The sequence below is a fragment of the Chiloscyllium punctatum genome, chromosome 20 (genome assembly GCF_047496795.1).
Source record: "Chiloscyllium punctatum isolate Juve2018m chromosome 20, sChiPun1.3, whole genome shotgun sequence".
NCBI classification, from domain to species: domain Eukaryota; kingdom Metazoa; phylum Chordata; class Chondrichthyes; order Orectolobiformes; family Hemiscylliidae; genus Chiloscyllium; species Chiloscyllium punctatum.
The window spans coordinates 40,745,899-40,767,930 of record NC_092758.1 but is presented as its reverse complement, the minus strand read 5'-3'; the positions used below and the strand labels follow the sequence as shown (position 1 = coordinate 40,767,930).

The 22,032-nt window shown below is 39.9% G+C and overlaps 1 protein-coding gene across 1 annotated transcript; it reads left to right on the top strand.

Annotated features, from left to right (window-relative positions):
• The first annotated feature begins 4,210 nt into the window (after positions 1–4,210).
• LOC140492062 (methylsterol monooxygenase 1-like) lies at positions 4,211–18,745 on the top strand. The gene is made up of 5 exons (XM_072590729.1): positions 4,211–4,542; positions 9,686–9,834; positions 10,764–10,890; positions 11,540–11,694; positions 13,435–18,745. Exons 1-5 carry the CDS (start codon positions 4,291–4,293, stop codon positions 13,625–13,627), a joined length of 876 nt encoding a protein of 291 aa, XP_072446830.1. The 5' UTR covers positions 4,211–4,290; the 3' UTR covers positions 13,628–18,745.
• Positions 18,746–22,032: the final 3,287 nt, after the last annotated feature.

Genomic DNA, 22,032 nt, shown 5'->3' with positions numbered 1-22,032 from the left:
GCCGATCCCCATTTGCCAGCATTTGGCCCATATCGCTCTAAACCCTTCCTATTCATATATCCATCCAGATGCCGGATGAAAGTTTGCTCACTGAGCAGGAAGGTTTGCTTTCAGATGTTTCATCATCATACTAGGTAACATCCTCAGTGAGCCGCTGGTGAAGCACTGGTGGTATGACCTGCTTTTTATTTGTGTATAGATTTCCTTGGGTTGCTAATGTCATTTCCGGTGGTGATGTCATTTCCTGTTCTTTTTCTCAGGGTGTGGTAAATGGGATCCAAGTCAATGTGTTTGTTGACAGAGTTCCAGTTGGAGTGCCATACTTCTCAGAATTCTTGCACATGTCTGTATGGCTTGTCCTAGGATGGATATATTGTCCCAGTCGATGTGGTGTCCTTTCTCATCCGTATGTGAAGATACTAGTGAGAGTGAGTTATGTTGTTTTGTGACTAGTTGATGTTCATGTATCCTGATGGTTAGTTTTCTGCCTATTTGTCCAATGTAGTGTTTGTTACAGTTTTTGCAAGGTATTTTGTAAATGACATTAGTTTTGCTTGTTATCTGTACAGGGTCTTTCAAGTTCATTAGTTGCTGTTTTAGTGTGTTGGTGGGTTTGTGGGCTACCATGATGCCAAGGGGTCTGGGTAGTCTGGCAGTCATTTCCGAGATGTCTTTGATGTAGGGGAGAATGGCTAGGGTTTCTGGACTGCGTTTTGTCTGCTTGTTTGGGTTTGTTGCTGAGAAATCGGCGGATTGTGTTCATTGGGTATCCATTCTCTTTGAATACACTGTATAGATGATTTTCCTCTGCTCTGCGTAGTTCCTCTGTGTTGCAGTGTGTGGTGGCTCATTGAAATAATGATCTGATGCAGATCCGTTTGTGGGTGTTGGGATGATTGCTTCTGTAGTTCAATATTTTGTCCATATGTGTTGTTTTCCTGTAGCCGCTGGTTTAAAGTTCCTCATTGGCTGTTCGCTCTACTGTGACATCTAGGAATGGCAGTTTGTTGTTGTTTTCCTCTTCTTTAGTGAACTTTATGCCACTAAGGTTATTATTGATGGTCTTGAAGATTTCCCTAATTTACTTTGTTTAGTGATGACAAAGGTGTCATTCATGTAGCAGACCCAAAGTTTGGGTTGGATGGTTGGCAGAGCTGTTTGTTCAATCTCTGCATAACTGCCTGTGCTAAGAATCCTGATATTGGAGATCCCTTGGGTGTTCCTTTGGTTTGTCGGTTTTGTTGTTGAAGGTGAAATGGCTGGTGATGGTGATAGGTCAGAGTGGAGGATGGAACGGGTAGGTGGGAAGGAAGATGGAGACATGGGAGAGTTGAAGAGGCTGGTGCTGAGTTGGAGGGTTGATCTGGGATGAGGTAGGGGGAGGGAAAATGAAGACATCCAGATTCTTTTTAACTGCTGTAATTGTACCAGCCTCCACTTCTTCTGGCAGTTCATTCCATACTCACATCACCTTCTGCATGAGAAAGTTGTCACTTAGGTCCCTTTTATATCTTATCCCTCTCACCCTAAACCTGTGGCCTCTAGTTCTGGACTCCCCAACCCTATTTATCATAACTATGCCCCTCATGATTTTATAAACCTCTATAAGGTCACCCCTTAGCTTCCAACGCTCCAGGGAAAACAGCTCCAGGCTCCTATTCAGCCTCTCCCTATAGCTCAAATCCTCCAATCCTGGCAACATCCTTGTTAATCTTTTCTGAACCATTTCAACTTTTACAACGTCCTTCCCAAAGGAAGGAGACCAGAATTGCACGCAATATTCCAAAAGTGGCCTGCACACCATCCCCTACCATTTCCGTCACCGACAGTCAAACCCCACCAGCAGAGATATATTTCCCTCCCCACCCCTATCAGCATTCCACAGAGATCATTCTCTTTGCAAATCCCTCGTTAGGTCCACGCCCCACCAAAACACCCTCCACCAACGGCACCTTCCCTTGCAAGTCACAAGAAGTGTAAAATTTGCGCCCACCTTCCCCCTCACCTCCATCCAAGGCCCCAAAGGATCCTTCCACATCCAGCAGAGATTTCTCTACACATTCAAACACATCATCTACTATGTCCGTTGCTCTCGATGTAGTCTCCTCTACACTGGGGAGACAGATGCCAACATTTCAGGGAACATCTCTGGGACACAAGCACCAAACAACCCCACTGGCCTGTGGTTGACCACTTCAATTCCCCCTCCCACTCCACCAAGGACATGCAGGTCCTGCGCCTCCTCCTTGGCCAAATCCTAGCCACCTGACACCCAGAGGAAGAATGCCTCATATTCTGCCTATGGACTCTCCCAACCACACGCCATTAATGTCACTTCCACCAATTTCCTCATCTTCCCTCCCCCCACCTCATCCCAGATCCAACTCTCCAAATTGGCACCACTGTCTTCAACTGTCCCATGTCTCCATCTTCCTTCCTACCTATTCGCTCCACCCCTCTACTTTGACTTATTATCATCACTTCTCACCTGCACCCATCTATCGCCTTCCCACCTACCTTCCCCTCCAGCCCTCCATCCTATTTATCTCTTAGCCTACCCCCTTACATTCCTGAAGAAGGGCTTATGCCCGAAACGTTGATTCTCCTGTTCCTTTGACACTGTATCTTCTGGCCTATTACCTAAATTGTCAGTTCATTTTTGACAGCTCTGCTGTCATGCCATTGTAATTGCTATTGTTTAACTTCAAAATAGTAGTCTTGGGCCCCACACTTCCCTCCCTTAAATTGTTTGTAAATTTCGATCATGGTTGCTGCAACCCAAAAGTGCTTTGACTATGAGGTAAGTAATTAATCCTGTCTTATTAGTCAAAACTCTGTTGAGTATAGCCTGCTCTCTGGTCAGCGCCATAACATACCAGTCTAAGAAATTTTCCTGAAAATGTTCATTGAATTCCTCCTCTGCACTGCTTTTTCCCAGTTGATTTTTCCAGTGTATGTTAGTTAACCCCCTCCCACCCCCCACCACCATGATTACTGCTGAAGCTTTTTGACAAACACCTATTATTTCTTCCTTAATATCCTGTACTACCAGGTGGTTATTGTTAGGAAGCCTCCACAAATGACGTCTTGCCTTTATCACTCCTCATTTCTACCCAGACTACTTAGAGCATAAAGGTCTACAGCACAGAAAAAGGCCATTCAGCCCATCAAGTCTGTGCCAGTCAAAAGCAAGCATCTAATTCTAATCCCATTTTCAAACATTTGTCTTGTATGCCTTGACATCACAAGTGCTCATCTACCACCCTGAGAGATAGTGAGTTCCAGATTCCCACCACTCACATACTTATATATTCTAGTTTCTTGAATTAACATCATCCCTCTCCATTGTGTTAATATTTTCATTAATTAACAGAGCCATGCTTCTTTTTCAATCGTTAAATCCCCATAATTCCTGTATAGGACTTTACTCTTTAGTGAGCCATTGTCTTTTTTGTGGACTACAGCTTTTGACTGCTCTCCCGGTTCTCCAAAGGCCTTTTTTTTGTCTTATCTGCTCTTTGCTGTTTTTACCTGCCATTGGGAAGAGATGATGCTATGTGGGATTCAAATAATACTGAATGTCTGGAGCATGAAAAGGGTTAACAGGATTATAAACCAATCATCAGAAATATTGAATGAGGGTTGGCCATCAAATGGAGAGCAAAGCAAGATCTCTAGGCCTATTCACAAGAAAACAAACAAAAAATGTTGGAAAAACTCAGCAGGTCTGGCAGGATTTGTGGAGAGTCACCACTTAACCCCATTCTCTCCACAGAAACTAGCAAACCCGCTGAGTTTTTCCAACAATTCCTGTTTTTGAAAGCTTTGCTTTTTTTTTGTTAGGCATACAAACTTGACTCTATTGGTGTTTGAAGCTTGGTTATTCCAGAAAGGAACGATAAAATGTGTAACTGGAACTGGTGTAAACAAACATTCAGCATCTTTTCCGGCTCCAAATGATACCAGTTTGGTTGTTGTGACGTATCCTCCCCATATTGGATTGCCCACACAGCGCAACATCAGTCCACCGCCTCGTCCAATCAGCACCCGCTGATCCTTATGAGTCGAGTTCTTTTCACCCAGGCAATGCAGGGTCCGCCTCCCTCCCGCACGCGGAGTGGATCAAGCTCCAGGACCGGTCTGTCACTCAGGGCAGTCCTGTTCCTCTATTGGACGATTTGCTTGTCAATCAGAAAGCGTGCCTGGATAAGGTGATGGTGCTACTTCGGCGAAGCGCTGTCAGGTTGTATCGGGTTAGACGCGTTAAACATCAAATGATCGACCGGCAGGATGGATGGAAACAGCAGCAGTATTATCACTTCTGCAATTCTAGCCATTGATTACATGGACTCTTTACTCCCCGAAAACCCTTTACAAGAGCCTTTTAAAAATGCATGGAACTACATGCTGGACAATTTTACCAAATTTCAAATTGCTACTTGGGGTTCTCTTCTGGTTCACGAAGGCGTTTATTTTTTGTTCTGTCTACCAGGTTTTATTTTTCAGTTTATTCCAGCCATGCAGAAGTATAAGATACAAAAGGTAAGAATGGTATGAATGTCATTGTGTGTTGTTGGGGAGTCACTTATTTATCACAGAACTTGGGCATCTTTTGAATTCTACCAAAGTATTATTTTATGTTTTAATGGGGATTCATGCAATCAAATGTGGTCAACCGTTTAACGTTAACTAGTTAGTGATTACCATGGTCTCTGGTTGAATTATTTATACAATAGAAAAGTCAACAGTCTGTAAAAGCTGTCAAGAATTTTGTGCGTGTAATTTGTCATTCAGCATCTCGGTATCTTTATATGACTAACAGAAAGTGAATTGTATCAAATTGGCGATCATTTGATGTGCAAGTATAGAAACAACAAAATCTCTAGAGTTAGAACTGTAGTCAGTATTTAACAAAAGTCCGAATCTCAACGACAACTTCGTTTAGGCAAATCGCTGCATAGATTTTCCACACTGTTCGCAATAATTATATTTTATAATGCGCATTTGTCCAGTCACGGATTCAAATTTTGCAGCAGATAGTCGTCACACTGCCAGGAACATTCGGTAAATATGTGTCCAAGCCATACCAAGTGAGGAAGTGTGAGGAGTGACAAGTGGATGTAAATTATGCTTTTAAAAAAAGAGCAGGTATACCCCTCCCATCGAGGACTGCATCTATAGTTCCAGCCACGAAAAAAAGTTATTGGCCTCACTTTGGTTGTCCATGCTGTTCGTGCTAGTTATAAATACCTTAAGAACCACTATTCTTATTTTTTAAATGAATCTCATCATCCATCATTGTCTAGTATTCTGTAAGAAGTGATATCTCTGAAAGTGGACAGAGTTGGTCACAGGAAGTTTACAGATGTGACCATAACTTGTCACTGCAACAGAATGTTGGCTGATTAAGATACTATTTGCAAGAAATATTTGGTACTACTTATATAAAGGTACCATTTAGAACATGAAATATTAATTTAGATTATCACTAACTGTGATAATCTTAACAGTGTTGGTTCTGGTGAAGCTAACTTTGAACAGGACTTGTATTTGATTGTGTTTCATATGGAAAGTTGAAGTGCATAATAAATGGTTTCTAGCTGGCATTCCATCCTCCATCAGCAATAGGCACAAATATTCCAGACAAGACCTCATTCAATACATGTTTCTATTCTTCAAGCAAACCTTCCTTCTCAGCTTATTTAAACAAATAAATTAACTGTGACATTTGATTTATATTTTTATTTAAATAGCTAATGCTAACAATATCAATAAATGGAGAGTAACTTTATAAAACAAAAACAAAACATATCCTAGCATTGTGATCATGTTGCTGGATCAGTAATCTCTTAGGCTCAACTAATGATCCACAGACTTGACTTCAAGTACTAACACAGTAACTGGAGAATATAAATTCTGGATTAGAAGGTAGGAGTTAGTTATTCATTATGATCATGGTTGATGATTGAGCATAATTCCCTAATTCTGCCCTCCCCACACTCCGTCCCTTGATTCTTTTAGCCAGAAGAGCTATTTCTCCCTCCTCCTCCTTGAAAACATACAATATTAGCGAGTTTTGAGAAGATTTGTAGCTCAGGTTGAGGTTCTGGTTGTAGGTTTGCTCGCTGAGTTGGAAGGTTCATTTCCAGACGTTTCATCACCCTACTAGGTAACATCTTCAGTGGGCCTCCAGGTGAAGCACTGTACTTGATTCCTGCTTTCTATTTAGATGTTTGGGTTGACAATGTCATTTCCTGTTCTTTTTCTCAGGGGGTGGTAGATGAGGTCTAACTCGATGTTTGTTGATAGAGTTTCAGTTGGAATGCCATGCTTCCAGGAATGCTCGTGCGTGTCTCTGTTTGGCCTGTCCTCAGATGGGTGTGTTGTCTCAGTCAAAGCTGCATCAGAACATTATTTTAACGAGCCAACACACACTGCAGCACAGAGGAACTACCTAGAGCAGAGTAAAATCACCTATAGCACGTATTCAAAAAGAATGGGTACCCAATGAACACAATCTGCCGGTGTCTCAGGCAACAAACCCAAACAAGCAGACAAAACACGCCCAGAAATCCTAGCCACTCCCCTCTATATCAAAGACTCTCTGAAATGACTGCCAGACGACTCATACCCCTTGGCATCATGGTAGCCCATAACCCACCAACACACTAAAACAGCAGCTAATGAACTTGAAAGACCCTATACAGACAACAAGCAAAACTAATGTCATTTACAAAGTACCGTGCAAGAACTGTAACAAACACTACATTGGACAAACAGGCAGAAAACTGGCCACCAGGATACATGAACACCAACTAGCCATAAAAAGACATGACCCTCTCTCACTAGTATCCTTACATACAGATAAGGAAGGACACCACTTCGACTGGGATAACACATCCATCTTAGGACAAGCCAAACAGAGACACGCACGAGAATTCCTAGAAGCATGGCATTCCTACCGGAACTCTATCAACAAACACATCGAGCTAGACTCCATCTACCAGCCCCTGAGAAAAAGAACAAGAAATTATATCCCCACAAGAAATGACATCAACAACCCAAATAAACCGAAACATATAAATAGAAAGCAGGAATCATGTACACTGCTTTGCATGGAGGCCCACTGAAGATGTTACCTAATAGGGTGATGGAACGTCTGGAAACGAACCTTCCAGCTCAGCGAGCAAACCTACATCCAGAACATACAATGTTTTGGTCCTCAACCAGGTTTCTGTGATAGTGAATTCCACAGGCTCACCACTGTGACATTTCTCCACACTTTAGTGGTTTTAGGAATATCCTTCCTGTATCTAACCAGTCCAGGCCTGTTGGAATTTTTTAGGGTTCCATGACAGCATCCCAACCCCCGATTCTCTAAATTCCAGTGAATACAATCTGCACTGACAATTTTCATTGTCAGTCTTGCCATTCCAGGAATCAGTTTGGTAAACCTTCACTGTACTCCCTCTATTGTATGAATAACTATCCTCAGACAAGGAAACCAAAACTGTGCACACGATTTCAGGTGTGGCCTCACCAATGCCCTGAGTAATTACAACAAGGTGTCTTCGCTCTTGTACCTGAATCCTCTTGCTATGAAAGCTAACATATCATTTGCCTTCTCTACTGCCTGCTGCACCTCTGCGCTTATATTCAGCAACTGGTGCATGATGTTATCCAGGTCTCATTGAGCATTCCCTACTCTCAATTTACAGCCATTCAAGTAATAACCTCCCTTCCTATTTTAACTACCAAAGTAGATAATCTCTGACTATACTGCATCTGCCATGCATTTGCCCACTCATTCAGCTGTCCAAATCACCCTACAACATCTCAGCATCATCCTCACAGCTCACCCTTCCACCCAATTTTGTTTCATCTGCAAATTTTGAGAGATTTTATTTAGTTCCTTCATCTAAATCACTCATGTATATTGTGAATACCTGGGGTCCTAGCAATAATCCCTGCAGTATCCCACTAGTTACCATTTGGAAAAACAGGTTTGTTCCTACTTTTGTTCTTGCCTCCCATCAGTTTTTGTCCATCCCAATACACTACCTCAATCCCATGTATTTTAACCTTGCATTTTACTCTTTTATGTGGAACTTTATCAGAAGCCATCTGAAAGTTCAAATAAACCACTGGCTACCCCAATCAACTCTACTAGTTACATCCTCAAAGAATTCCAGTAGATTTGCCAAGGCTGATTTCCATTTTGTAAATCCCTGCTGACTATGTCTGATTCTATCACTATTCCCTGGTGTAAAACTCTTGATAATGGACGCTAGCATCTTCCTTACTATTGATGTCAGACTCATTGGTCTAAAATTCCCTGTTTTCTCTCTACCTCGATTTGTAAATAGTGGGACCAAAAGAGAAAATGCTGGAAAATCTCAGCAGGTCTGGCAGCATCTGTAAGGAGAAAAAAGAGCTGATGTCTCGAGTCTAACTGACCCTTTGTCAAAGCTAAAAAAAAAGGGGAGAAATAGGGAGGTATTTATACGAGGCTGAGAGAAGGTGAGTCATGGCTCCAGAAACAAAGGTAGCAATAAAGAGGTGATAATGGCAGTGCATAGACAGATTATAGGGAGATTAGGAGCTGTGAATGACAATTGTAATAGTGGGATTGCATTGGCTACCCTTCAATCTGTAGGAACTGTTCAGGTTCTAAGGAATCTTAGATGACTGCCAATGCATCCACTATTTCTAGACCCACTTCCTGAAGTACTCTAAGATATAGATTATCAGGCCCTGATATAGATTTATCAGTCTTCTACCCCATCAATTTCCCCAGCACCATTTTTCTACTAATACCGATTTGCTTCAGTTCTTCCCTTTCAAAAAACCCAATATTCCCCATCATTTCTGGCACATTAAAGAACTATTATAAATAAAAGTGACTATGGATGTTCCAGATTATTGCAAAACATATCTGGTTCTCAACTGCCCCTTTAGGTAAGATGTTTGTCATCCTTAACTACTCTGGCCTATTTGTGACTGCAGACGCACAGAATTATGAGTGACTCTTAACGGCCCTCTGAAATGATCTAGCGACTCACTCAGTTGCGTTCAAGGTGAACCATCACCTTCTCCACATTCTGTGAATGAATAAGTTTTTTTAAAAATGATTTGAATTAAATTAAGTATCTGAATTGATTAGCTGGTTTCAGTCATCATCTAATTGGAATCAAACTTCTAGGCGTTGTTTATCTGACATGACCTGACCAAGTGAACTTTCTCAATGGTTGCTGTTTAATCAAACCCTAGCCTTTAGGTTTCTTAGGGAATTCAACAAAATAAACAAGAAAAAGACAAGATGGCCATGTGCCAAATTTTCATGGATTCTGGGAGTGGTCATGGAAGGAGTGAAATCTCTGCACACAAACAACATGCAAGGCCTTGGCGACTACTCCTTATACCAAGAGTTCAAAAAATAGAGGCCGAGCGAGCTCTGTCCCAAAGTTGATAGGTGAGGCATCAATGCCTGCATTACTATGATGTACCTGCAGTCCCACTGATTCGTGAAAGAATTGAAACATGGAGAGAATCCCATAATAACTGCTGTGATTGTGGCCAGTGAATATTTAGAGCTGGATTATGCGTGCACAAGAAAACTGTATTTGCTTTTGTAAATTGTCCATACGATGAGACAGTCTGTTATTAGAATAACTTTTAATTTTAGGACAAGCCAGAGAGTATTGAGAAACAGTGGAAGTGCTTCAAAGTGCTGCTATTCAATCACTTCTGTATCCAGCTGCCTCTGATCTGTGGTACTTATTACTTCACTGAATTCTTCAACATTCCGTATAACTGGGAGAAAATGCCACGATGGTAAGATGTGCTTGTCTCATAGCTGTATCAATAAAGTTTTCATCCACAGTTTTCACTTCAAGGGTAGAATTTTCCCATCTTAGCCAGACTCCCAAGCTACATTCAAAAGACACCTTTAACTTGTATCAAGTTTGCTTGTCTGTCATACTATATGTTGAACTTTACTGCATTATTAATTTTGAATCTGATATAGTCAGATTATCACAGTACTCTGTCTGGATCTTGCTGTTGCTAAGAGACATGGCACCCATTGTTGCAGTCCTCATCAATCTTCACTGGTTCCCATACTCCAGAGCATTTCTTCACCACTCACTCTGCAACCTCTTTCAACCCTTGTTTAACCAGTAGCAACCACCATTCAGAGTCTTCACCTGTTGTAGATTTCCATACTGAAGTGCTCCTCTGACCTTCTTGTGTTACAATATCTCACCCTCTCACTTTCAGAAGCTTGATATGAAATCTATCACTTTAGCCATCACTGTGGTCAGCTTTTTCTCAGAGCCCCTTATGCACTGCTTTGAGGCAGCTTGTTATATTGAAGCCAGTATGCAATAAGTGCAAGTTATTTCCAATGTTAAGAGCAACAGTCTTTTTCATGTTATTGAAAATGACATGAAACACTTGTTGTTAACTAGAATAACAGACAAAATGGTGAGAGATAATTTTCTGAATTTGTGCTACTGATGGGATAGGAAGTTTCATTACCTCAGATTGCATTTCAAAAATTCAGACCACTAAGTTAAAATGTTTCAAAATCATGAGAGTGGCTCCTGAATTCCTAATGTGTAGTGCTGATGGATAAGGTTCTGTGCAACATCAGGAAATTAGTCTTGTGGTTCAATAATGAAATTCCACCAATTCAAGTTCAAAAGAATAGTTTTTACCGATATAATATTCCTAAATGCCACTGCATTATCCTTCTGATACAGGCAGGTCATTGCAATGCAATGTCTGGGTTGTGCTATTATTGAAGATACTTGGCACTACTTCCTGCATAGATTGCTGCACCATAAGAGAATCTACAAATATATTCATAAAGTTCATCATGAATTTACGGTGAGTCTCTATTTTTGTTTTGGCATGATGAGAAAACTTTTACGCCACCAATTGTTCAATACTCATTTACTGTTCCAATGACTTCAAGATTGCATATTTCTCAATTTATTTGCCCTTTGTCCTGTTCACATCTGCATTTTGTATGTGGCCTTGCAGTTGACAGCAATATTATGAATAACCCTAGTGGAGCAGTTTCCTGTGGCTCCATGATTGTTCTTTTTAGGCATGTGACTCATTTGTTGCAGTGGGACCACACCCTGATTCTATGAATCATTTTCTTGGCTATTATGTAAGTTAGTTGTTTTATTTATTTTGTTTTAAGATATTGAAAATTATGTATATTAGTTTGTTCTCTTTTTTTTCTTCAGTTGAGAACTAGTGAATGCATAAAATATTTCACTTGGAACCTAGTCAACCAAGCCATTAATTTGGAGTTATCTCATTTATTGAATAATTGCTGATGCCAAACTTCCGAACTCTGCTTTCGAAGGCTTTATTACTAATTCTTGCTATTACTAACAGAGTTTTTCACTGTGCTTCCACCAGCCTCTATTGTTAATATTATGTCATTTACAGTAGTGTTTACTTTCAGTGAATGATTGTGCATGTGCCACTCAGTTTTATTTTTCTTCAAATTTCTGTTATCTAGGCGCCATTTGGCATGCAAGCTGAATATGCCCACCCAGCAGAGACACTCATCCTCGGAATGGGTTTCTTCATTGGCATCATGATCTTCTGCAATCATGTAATCCTCCTCTGGGCTTGGGTGATCTTTCGTCTCCTGGAAACAATAGACGTACACAGGTAAAGATGTCATTCAAGTAACATCATTATGCCAATTTGGTTAAAGTTTGAGAATGTATTAAACAAAAGAGGAGGAAACAATCCTTTTGGCATTACTACTTCACTGCAAGCTCATATGATAAATATTATTCTGACACTCTATTGGATCACCAAATATAAATCAGAACATTGAATGACACTCCACTTGATCCATGAGTTTGTTTTGTTATGAATGTAATTTAGTTAAATCAAGTTGTAGTAAACAGTTATGGGGAATATTATCAGAAATCAAATTGAAATTGAATTTTACTTGCTTTTATGTTGACACTGTTCAAACCAAATTCTGGGAGTCTAATGTTTACACCATTACATCAAATAACCGTATCCTGACAACAGATAGTCTTCAACAATAGCTGAGTCTAGGGTTCAGAGAACATAACCGAATCACTGATGGTTGGTCCCATGGAATCCAAACTGAATCATAGAATCCCTAGAGTGTGGAAGCAGGGCATTTGATCCATTGAGTCCACATCAACCCTCCAAAGAGCAACCCACTATCCTATAGGATAGTGCTTTACCCACTATCCTATCCCTGCATTTCTTAATCCATCTAACCTGCATATCTTTGGACTGTGGAAGGAAACCACAGCACCCAGAAGAAGCCCAGGCAGACACAGAGAATGTGCAAACTCCACACAGCAGTTGCCTGAGGATGGAATTGAACCCAGGACCCTGGCACTGAGGCAGCAGTGCTAACCACTGAGCCACCATACCTCCCCAAAACTAGACAAACATAAAACTAACTTTATGAATTCTGCATTGACTTTTGGACGAGAACATTATGGCATCCCAAATATGTTTCAAAGGGACAAAACAGTTTCTTGTATGCTGCAGAAGGAGGCTAGTTAGTTTATTGTATCTGCGCTGGATCTTTGAGCATTTTGACTTAGTGCAAATCTCCTGTCTTTTCTCTATATAAATTTCCCTGTACATTAAGTCTATTTAAATAATGATTTAACACCCCATTGTTCTGGGTGTCCCTGGTCATGAATCTCAGAAAACTAGAATGCAGGTACAGCAGATAATAAGGAAGGCAAACGGAATTTTACCATTTATTACTGAAGGAATGAAGTGCAGAGGTGTTGCTAGAACTGTACAGGGCAGTAATGAGACCACACCTTGAGTATTATGTACAATTTTGGTCCTCTCATTTGAGGAGGGCTGTAGTTTTATTGGAGGCAGTTAAGAGAAGGTTCACTAGATTGATTCCAGAGATGAGGACATGTCTTATGAAGAGAGGTTGAGCCGTTTAAGTTGTGCTAAATCCATTGTCCTGCTTTATTAATCAAACGGCACCAAGTTTCCACTATTAAGTTTAAAGAGGTCATTTTTTTAAAAGATCTTTTTACAAATATTGACATTTTAAAACACATTCTGATTCATGGCAGATTTTGCTTTTACTGATCTGAAAATGCATTTGAGTTCTTGGAAACTCAAGGGAAAAGATCATTCTTCAAAATGGACACACACAGTTTGTGCCATAATTACCAATCACATCCAATGTAGGAACTCCATAAATTATCATGTGTTAAAAAGATTATCAGATCAGTCATGGTCTAACTGAATGGCAGAAGGGATTATAAGGGCTAAATGATCTACTTCTGCTCCAGTGTTTTATGGTCTTATACCATAATGTGAATGAAACACAAATGTCTGAGTAAAGTTGCTCCTTTGCTAATGATTTTTGTTGTTTCTTCTCAGTGGTTATGATGTTCCCCTGAATCCATTGCACTTGATTCCATTTTATGGTGGCTCCCGTTTCCATGACTTTCATCACATGAACTTCATTGGAAACTACTCTTCAACCTTCACGTGGTGGGACAAGCTGTTCGGAACAGACTCTCAGTTCCAGATGTACAATGATAAATTGAAGGAAATGAAAAAGGATCAATAAGAAATACACAAAACCAATAACATAAAACATAGCAATTTTACTCCAAATTACTATTACTATAACCAGGAAATTGAGAAATCTAATCAATCGCTGAACTGTTTAGCAAATTGATGCTCTTAATGGGTCCTGATGGCGAATTTCATTTTGCTACCATCTTTTAATAAATGAAATATTCTAAATGTTTTTCCTGGCATTCGTCTGAGGAAGTAGTACTGTTAACTACACAATTATACAGACAGACTCCATTTTCTCATGATTGTTATTTGAAATTGTTCCAAAATTTTGGGAGAACTGTCTCGAAGTTGTTTCTCTTTCTGTAAGGAATTTAGGGAAACATTTTCATAAGTACTTGTGGTATTGAAACTTTCAATGAATTAGCCCTGGTTTTTTTTTTTTGCAATATTTCCTCATTTTGTTGGAGAAAACATGTTTTTGCAAATGCGTGTTATGTCCTAAATTTGAATGACCTTTTTAGATTTGAATTTCTGGAATAATACCTGGCAATATTGGAAGTCGTCTTCTAAGGACAAATTACAATTTACAGTTTCTCACTGACCTAACTGACGTAAGATAATACAACCAGATGTTTATAATCAATATGTATATTTGCTTACTGTGAAATAGCACCAAATCTTATAGATATCTTGTAATATTTTCACTTGGGCATTCAGGTATGGGTTATTTGATTCAAAGTTCCAAATATTGTCTGCACTGCTGTCAAGAACTGCAGGTGACATGTTCTGCAAAATTCAATTATTTGGCTTTTTTTATCAGAAAGAATCTCTGGTATAGGGGTCACAGCATGGAAGAGGCTCTTCAGTCTATAGTGCTCACACTGGTCATCAAACACCAATCTATTCTTGTCCCATTTTACAGTCTCTGGCCTGTAGCCGCATATGCTGTGGCATTTCAGGTGTTCAGCTCCCATCATAGCTGTAATGGTGAATCCCCTCTGCACCCTCTCAAATGTGATCGTATCCTTCCTAGAACTGCACAAAGTACTCCGGTTTTGGCCTAACTAATGTTTTCTACAGCTCCTGCATAACCTTCCTCACTTATAATCAGTATCTTGACTAATAAAAACAAGTGTCCCATTTGCCACCTTATCCACCTGCTACCTTAACTACCTGTCCTGCTGTCATCAAGGATCTATGGACATCCATACCAAGGTCCCTCTGATTCTCTGTACTTCCTAAGTCCTACCATCTATCATGTATTCCCTTCTCTCGTTAGTCCACAGAAAATGCATCACCTCACACTTTTCAGGATTAAATTCCATTTGCTATTGTTCTGCCCAGCTAACCAGCCTGTCTATATCGTCCTGCAGATTCTCCTCCTTGCTATTTACCTCATCACCAGTTTTCATGTCATCTGTAAACTTATTACTCATACCTCCTTCATTAATGTCTTGATCGGTAATATACATTACTAACGGCGAGGTACCCAGCAATATGGCTTCAAATCAGAAAAACAACTTTTGGCCATCACACTCTGTCTCTTGCCATAAAACCAAACTGTTAGACATACTTATGCAATGTTTAAATTTAGTGATGTTTACTCAGTACTAAGATGTTTTGAGAAGATTTGTAGCTCAGGTTGAGGTTTTGGATGCAAGCTTGATTGCTGAGCTGGAAGGTTAGTTTTTAAACGTTTTGTCACCATACTAGGTAACATCATCAGTGAGCCTCTGGTGAAGCACTGGTATTATGTCCCACTTTCTATTTGTGTTTAGGTTTTCTTGGGTTGGTGATATCATTTCCTATGTTGATGTCATTTGTTGTGTTGGTGATGTCATTTCCTGTTCTTTTTCTCAGAAGGTGGTAAATGGGGTCCAAGGCAATGTGTTTGTTTATAGATTTCCAGTTGGAATGCCATACTTCTAGGAATTCTCAGGCATGTCTCTGTTTGACTTGTCCCAGGATGGATGTGTTGTCCGCATCAAAGTGGTGACCTTCCTCATCTATATGTAAGGATACCAGTGATAGTGGGTCATGTCATTTTGTGGTTAGTTGATGTTCATGTATCCTGGTGTTAGTTTTCTGCCTTTTTGTCCAATGTAGTGTTTGTTACAGTTCTTGCAAGGTATTTTGTAAATGACATTCGTTTTGCTTGCTGTCTATATAGGGTCTTTAGCTGCTGTTTTAGTGTGTTATGGTGGGTTCGTGGGCTACCATCATGCCAAGAGGTCTGAGTAGTCTAGCAGTCATTTTCAAGATGTCTTCGATGGAGGAGAGTGCGGCTAGGATTTATGGGCGCGTTTTGACTGCTTGTTTGGGTTTGTTGCTAAGTCGCTCAATATTAAAATGTTTTATAAAATGGATCAAGCTTAGTTCAGATGACATCATTTGCTTATAGTTTATTTCCAGCTGATTCTTCCTGAATTACAACACTTTAACTTCAAAATCCACTTACTTTTGTGTGGAAAATATGTCCCATTAATGTTAATGAAAGAAACTGAAGAATCCAAGATGAAATAAATTCTCAAAATGGAAGTCATTATAGATAACTAAATCTGAAACTGCATGTAAGAGGTTAGGAGATTATATTTGTAAGTTGATGTTTTTGGTGTTTTTGCTAAAGCGATAAATACCATTTGGTGATTACACTGTTGAGCTTGCTTTATAATAAATCAATGTGGAGATCATATTAGATAACATTGAATATTTTCACCCTTTATGTTAATGGAAAATTGTCATATAATTGAAGGTTAGCAAGAGTTTCAGGTAATTCAAAGGACTTTACAGTTACAGGGGTAACTAATAACTTGGAGGAATGAGTAGGCTTTTAATGATCTTAGTGAGTTTTAATGATCTGTTCTAAGATTGACAACTATTTTAAATACTGATATTAAAAAAAATCAAACTGCTGGTTCAGTGAAAGTTCAATATCAGAATTATGTTCAAGGCTGTACATTGTAAGGCATATGAATGTGTTGTAAGTGTTATTAGTGTCATCTATGGAAAATATTATATTTTTGTGACTTCTCAGCATTTCTATGGTTGTCCAGTTCATTTTCTACTTCTTAAGACTGTCCTCCAAATTTCCCAAATGCCCACAGTTTGAATTGCAATTTTTGTTTTTATGGTAGTGAGCTTTGTGATAGTGATTTTCACTTTCAAGAAAGGACCCAAGAGCAGATCTTTGTTTGAAATGATAAACCATTTCACAATATTGAAAAATACCTGTATTTAAAATCTACATTGTTTTCATTTGAAATCTGCTGCCAAAATTCACCACCCCCTTCCACCTACATTACTTCTCAAGAAGTCAAGCCCATTTTCTTTTCCAATTGCTGCTCCATCTCTCTATCTTTAAAGTGTAAACTTTTCATTGCACTCATTTGAGTACATGTGACAATAAAGCTAATTCTATTTCTAACTCTTTGTTGTAGTCAAGCTTTATGCCCACCTTGCTCAAAAACTTCCATTTAAACACACCCAACCTGGCTTTTCGGCCCCTACAGTGCTGGAACTAATTTGCTTAATGTCATAAACTGCATCTCTTGCTAAGAGCAAAATACTGCGGATGCTGGAAATCTGAAACAAACACAATGCTGGAAAAAACTCAGCAGGTCTGGCAGCATCAGCAGAGAGAGAAACTAAATTAACATTTTGAGTCCTGTGTGAGTTTTCCAGGACTTGTTTGTTACTGCACATGTGGTGCTTGACCTGCTGCACCTTTAGATGTTAACATAGTCAACTCGTCCATCCTTTTTTCCAGAATTTTCTCTAATGGTCCCCTGTGAGCTGCCTTACTTCCACTTGTCTCAATGATTCTAGTACATCACAGCTGCTTATGAATACTCAGTGTCTTGATTGATTCTATGCCAAGTTTTAAAAGTCCACACTTTGTCCAATAATTAAACTGCTGCCTTCTGTAGTTTAACTCTTCAACGTATTTGCAAGGTTTGTCACTTAGACTCACTTCTCTCATGCTTTGCTGCCTTGTCTACTGTGCCCCACGTTAACACAACCAAATCTGTTCAAAACCCCACTCCTAACCCCTTTATTAACAACGTTCATTGATTTCTGTTCTGCCAATGCATCAAATTCGTAATCCTCAGCCTCCATTATTAACACTTTTCTGGCCTCACCTACTTGTGTATGTTCCATGAATCTTACATTTCACATTGTGACTTATGCTTTTTTGTCCTCATGTGCAATCACACCGTTGGTGGTAAAACTTTTGGTTGTTCTGGAATTATTTTCTGAAACTCTCTTCCTACATTTTTACACTTGCTACACTTGTTTTGCATTTTGAAAAAGAAAATCCTCTTATTGACCCTGAAGTTGTCTCTTTAGCAGTTCCTCTCCTCCAGTATCTTTGAATAAGCTCTACACTAAACATGACTGGACAATGCAGGTGTTGCAATTTCAATTCTAAAAGTAATGGTTTTACTGCACTTCAGGGTAAGTGAATTTTCACCGAAAAATATGTTTGGGTTCACATTGAAATAAATACAAGGCAGAATCTATACTTATCTAAGGCTAGCTGTGTTGGTGGGGTTGGGGCTAAGGATAGAGAATCTGCACAGTCTTCGTCCTTCAGAGATTGATCGCAAGGTTTGTACTTGGAATGAGACGTCCCCTTTTCAGGGAACAAAATCTGGCCCATTTCAGTGCCCAGCTGGTGTGGTTTGCATCTGTACAAAGATTGAGCAGATGCTAATTTATATTGCTGTAGTTCTCTCCCTGTACTAGCCAGCCGCTGGCCTCATGTTCCAGCTGGTTAAGACAGGTAGGAGTTGTGGTTTTTGTGGTGCTCACTAGCAAATTTTGCACTTTCTAGTGAGATGTATATTAAAACATGGACTTGTGATTTGAAATGCTAATGTATTATCAATCCTAATGATGTGCATAATTATCTAATGGTTAACCATCAAATCAATTATGGTTTATTAATAAATGTGTTCAGTATGATTACTCCAGAATAACTTAGCAAGTTTTCATGTTTTTTATTAAGTCTTGTTGACCATGAATTTTATACATTCAAGTTTTAAATAAAGTTATTGCCATCAATATAGTGCTGTACATGCTGGGTGCCCAAGTTCTGTAATAATTCCATGATTGTAACTTTCTTATTACATTTAATCAATAAAATTAGATCTTCTAAAACCTTGATCAATTATGGAGTTTATTATCTTATCTAACAAAGATTTTTGTTAGATGGATAATGTGAAATTTAATTGGAGGGAAATTTCTGAATTTCGTTGCCAAGGGCTGATTTACTTTCAAATGGAATTCTCTGTGGCAAACTTGATCTTGCCAGTTTTTCCTCTTTAGAAACTTTGAAACTGACAGCAAAGACTCATTCAAAATCAATGTCTTGATTTAGGAACCTGTTATTCTACTGGCAAAATTGCTGGGATACAATATTTAACTCCAGTTGCCCTGTGGAAACCAGAACAATAGGAAGTTAAAATTGTGAAACTCTTTGCTTACCCTGAAATAATTGGGAATTGACAGATTTGTGACTTAACCTGTTTTTCTGAGCAGACAAGGAACTCCAGCTGACAGCTGATACTATCCTTTCTAATATACAAACTTGGGATTCCTGATTGACATCATCAAAGTTTGATAGCATTGACTGTGAGGCCTGAGCATTAAGTGCAATGAATTTCCTGCTGGGCTTATGCAACATGGAAGTGAGTCTGTGATTGGAACTTTTGAAAAGACATGTTGACTCTCTCAATTTTCTCATGAATTCATGAGAAGCGAGATTGTGGGATATCATAGTGAGAACTAGAAAACAAAATATCTCAATTTTCTTTGCTTTGCAATTGCACATATTATGTCTTTAATTCAAAAGGCTGTTGAATGACTGCCTCAGTTATATATCAATGAATTAATAGAATTTCTTCAAGCCTGTCAAACTAGCATTAAAAACCTTCATCAGATACCTGGACAGCCTGTTTCTGGTTTGAGTAGATTGGCGACAGAGGTCAGAAACAGGTGAGGTGCCGGAAGACTGGAGGTTGGCTAACGTGGTGCCACTGTTTAAGGAGGGTGGTAAGGACAAGCCAGGGAACTATAGACCAGTGAGCCTGGCGTCGGTGGTGGGCAAGTTGTTGGAGGTACATCCTGTCCCTCAGGATTGCATGTATTTGGAAAGGCAAGGACTGATTAGGGATAGTCAACATGGCTTTGTGCGTGGGAAATCATGTCTCACAAACTTGATTGAGTTTTTTGAGGAAGTAACAAAGAGGATTGATGACAGCAGAGTGGTAGATGTGATCTATATGGACTTCAGTAAGGCATTCAACAAGGTTCCCCATGGGAGACTGTTTAGCAAGGTTAGATCTCACAGAATACAGGGAAATCTAGCCATTTGGATACAGAACTGGCTCAAAGGTAGGGAAGACAGAGGATTGTGGTCAAGGGTTGTTTTTCAGACTGGAGGCCTGTGACCAGTGGAGTGTCATAAGACCGTAAGACATAGGAGTGGAAGTAAGGCCATTCGGCCCATCGAGTCCACTCCGCCATTCAATCATGGCTGATGCGCATTTCAGCTCCACTTACCAGCGTTCTCCCCGTAGCCCTTAATTCCTCTAGACAACAAGAATCTATCAATCTCGGCCTTGAAGACATTTAGCGTCCCGGCTTCCACTGCACTCCGTGGCAATGAATTCCACAGGCCCACCACTCTCTGGCTGAAGAAATGTCTCCGCATTTCTGTTCTGAAATGACCCCCTCTAATTCTAAGGCTGTGTCCACGGGTCCTAGTCTCCTCGTTTAACGGAAACAATTTCCTAGCATCCACCTTTTCCAAGCCATGTATTATTTTGTACGTCTCTAAGTCTCCCCTTAATCTTCTAAACTCCAACGAATACAATCCCAGTATCCTCAGCCGTTCCTCATATGCTAGACCTGTCATTCCAGGGATCATCCGTGTGAATCTCCGCTGGACACGTTCCAGTGCCAGTAGGTCCTTCCTGAGGTGTGGGGACCAAAACTGGACACAGTACTCCAAATGGGGCCTAACCAGAGCTTTATAAAGTCTTAGTAGTACATCTCTGCTTTTATATTCCAACCGGTCACAAGGATCGGTGCTGGGTCCTCTACTTTTTGTCATTTACATAAATGATTTGGATGTGAGCATAAAAGGTGCAGTTAGTAACTTTGCAGATGACGCCAAAATTGGAGGTGTAGTGGACAGCGAAGAGGGTTACCTCAGATTACAACAGGATCTTGACTTGAAGGGCCAATGGGCTAAGAAGTGGCAGATGGAATTTAATTCAGATAAATGCGAGGTGCTGCATTTTAGGAAAGCAAATCTTAGCAGGACTTATACACTTAATGGTAAGGTCCTAGGGAGTGTTGCTGAACAAAGAGACCTTGGAGTGCAGGTTCATAACTCCTTGAAAGTGGAGTTGCAGGTAGATAGGATAGTGAAGGAGGTGTTTGGTATGCTTTCTTTTAATGGTCATAGTATTGAGTACAGGTCATTGGTTAGGACACTGTTGGAATATTGCGTGCAATTCTGGTCTCCTTCCTATCGGAAAGATGTTGTGAAACTTGAAAGGGTTCAGAAAAGATTTACAAGGATGTTGCCAGGGTTGGAGGATTTGAGCTATAGGGAGAGGCTGAACAGGCTGGGGCTGTTTTCCCTGGAGCATCGGAGGCTGAGGGATGACATTATAGAGGTTTACAAAATTATGAGAGGCATGGAATAGGGTAAATAGGCAAAGTCTTTTCCCTGGAGTCGGGGAGTCCAGAACTAGAGGGCATAGGTTTAGGATGAGAGGGGAAAGATATAAAAGAGACCTATGGGGCAACTTTTTCACGCAGCGGGTGGTACGTGTATGGAATGAACTGCCAGAGGAAGTGGTGGAGGCTGGTACAATTGCAACATTTAAGAGGCATTTGGATGGGTATATGAATAGGAAGGGTTTGGAGGGATTATGGGCCGGGTGCTGGCAGGTGGGACTAGATTAGGTTGGGATATCTGGTTGGCATGGATGGGTTGGACCAAAGGATCTGTTTCCGTGCTGTACGTCTCAATGATGGCTGATGGAGCATTGGAATTAATGTTAACTCAGAAAGTTGGAAACGTCCAAACTGTAACAGAATTAAAAGGAAACACCACGTCATACTGTGAATAACCTTTGCAAATACAATATTAGAAATCTAAAAAGCTTCATAAAGCACACTTCTGAGCAGATTGTACATGTGTAGAAATATCACAAATGAACAAAGAATCAAGTAAACTCTATCTTTTTATTCAGACTTTCTCCTGCACATTTCAACTCAAACTCCTTTTGTAGACAAGTTTGCTGGAAGTGTAATCTGATAATAGCAGTGAAAGAAACACATCATCTGCGACCTGAGTGAACAAGGCAAGCAGCAGGAGATCTTATCAAAAGCGAATTAACAATAGAAAAATACATATAGCCAGAATAGAGAGAA

Excerpts from the sequence above, each read along its gene's own strand:
- LOC140492062 (XM_072590729.1), top strand. The coding sequence starts at position 4,291 with ATGGATGGAAACAGCAGCAGTATTATCACTTCTGCAATTCTAGCCATT. Across the intron at positions 9,835-10,763 it reads TGGGAGAAAATGCCACGATG|GCAGGTCATTGCAATGCAAT; the intron begins GTAAGATGTGCT and ends CTTCTGATACAG. Across the intron at positions 10,891-11,539 it reads AAGTTCATCATGAATTTACG|GCGCCATTTGGCATGCAAGC; the intron begins GTGAGTCTCTAT and ends TCTGTTATCTAG.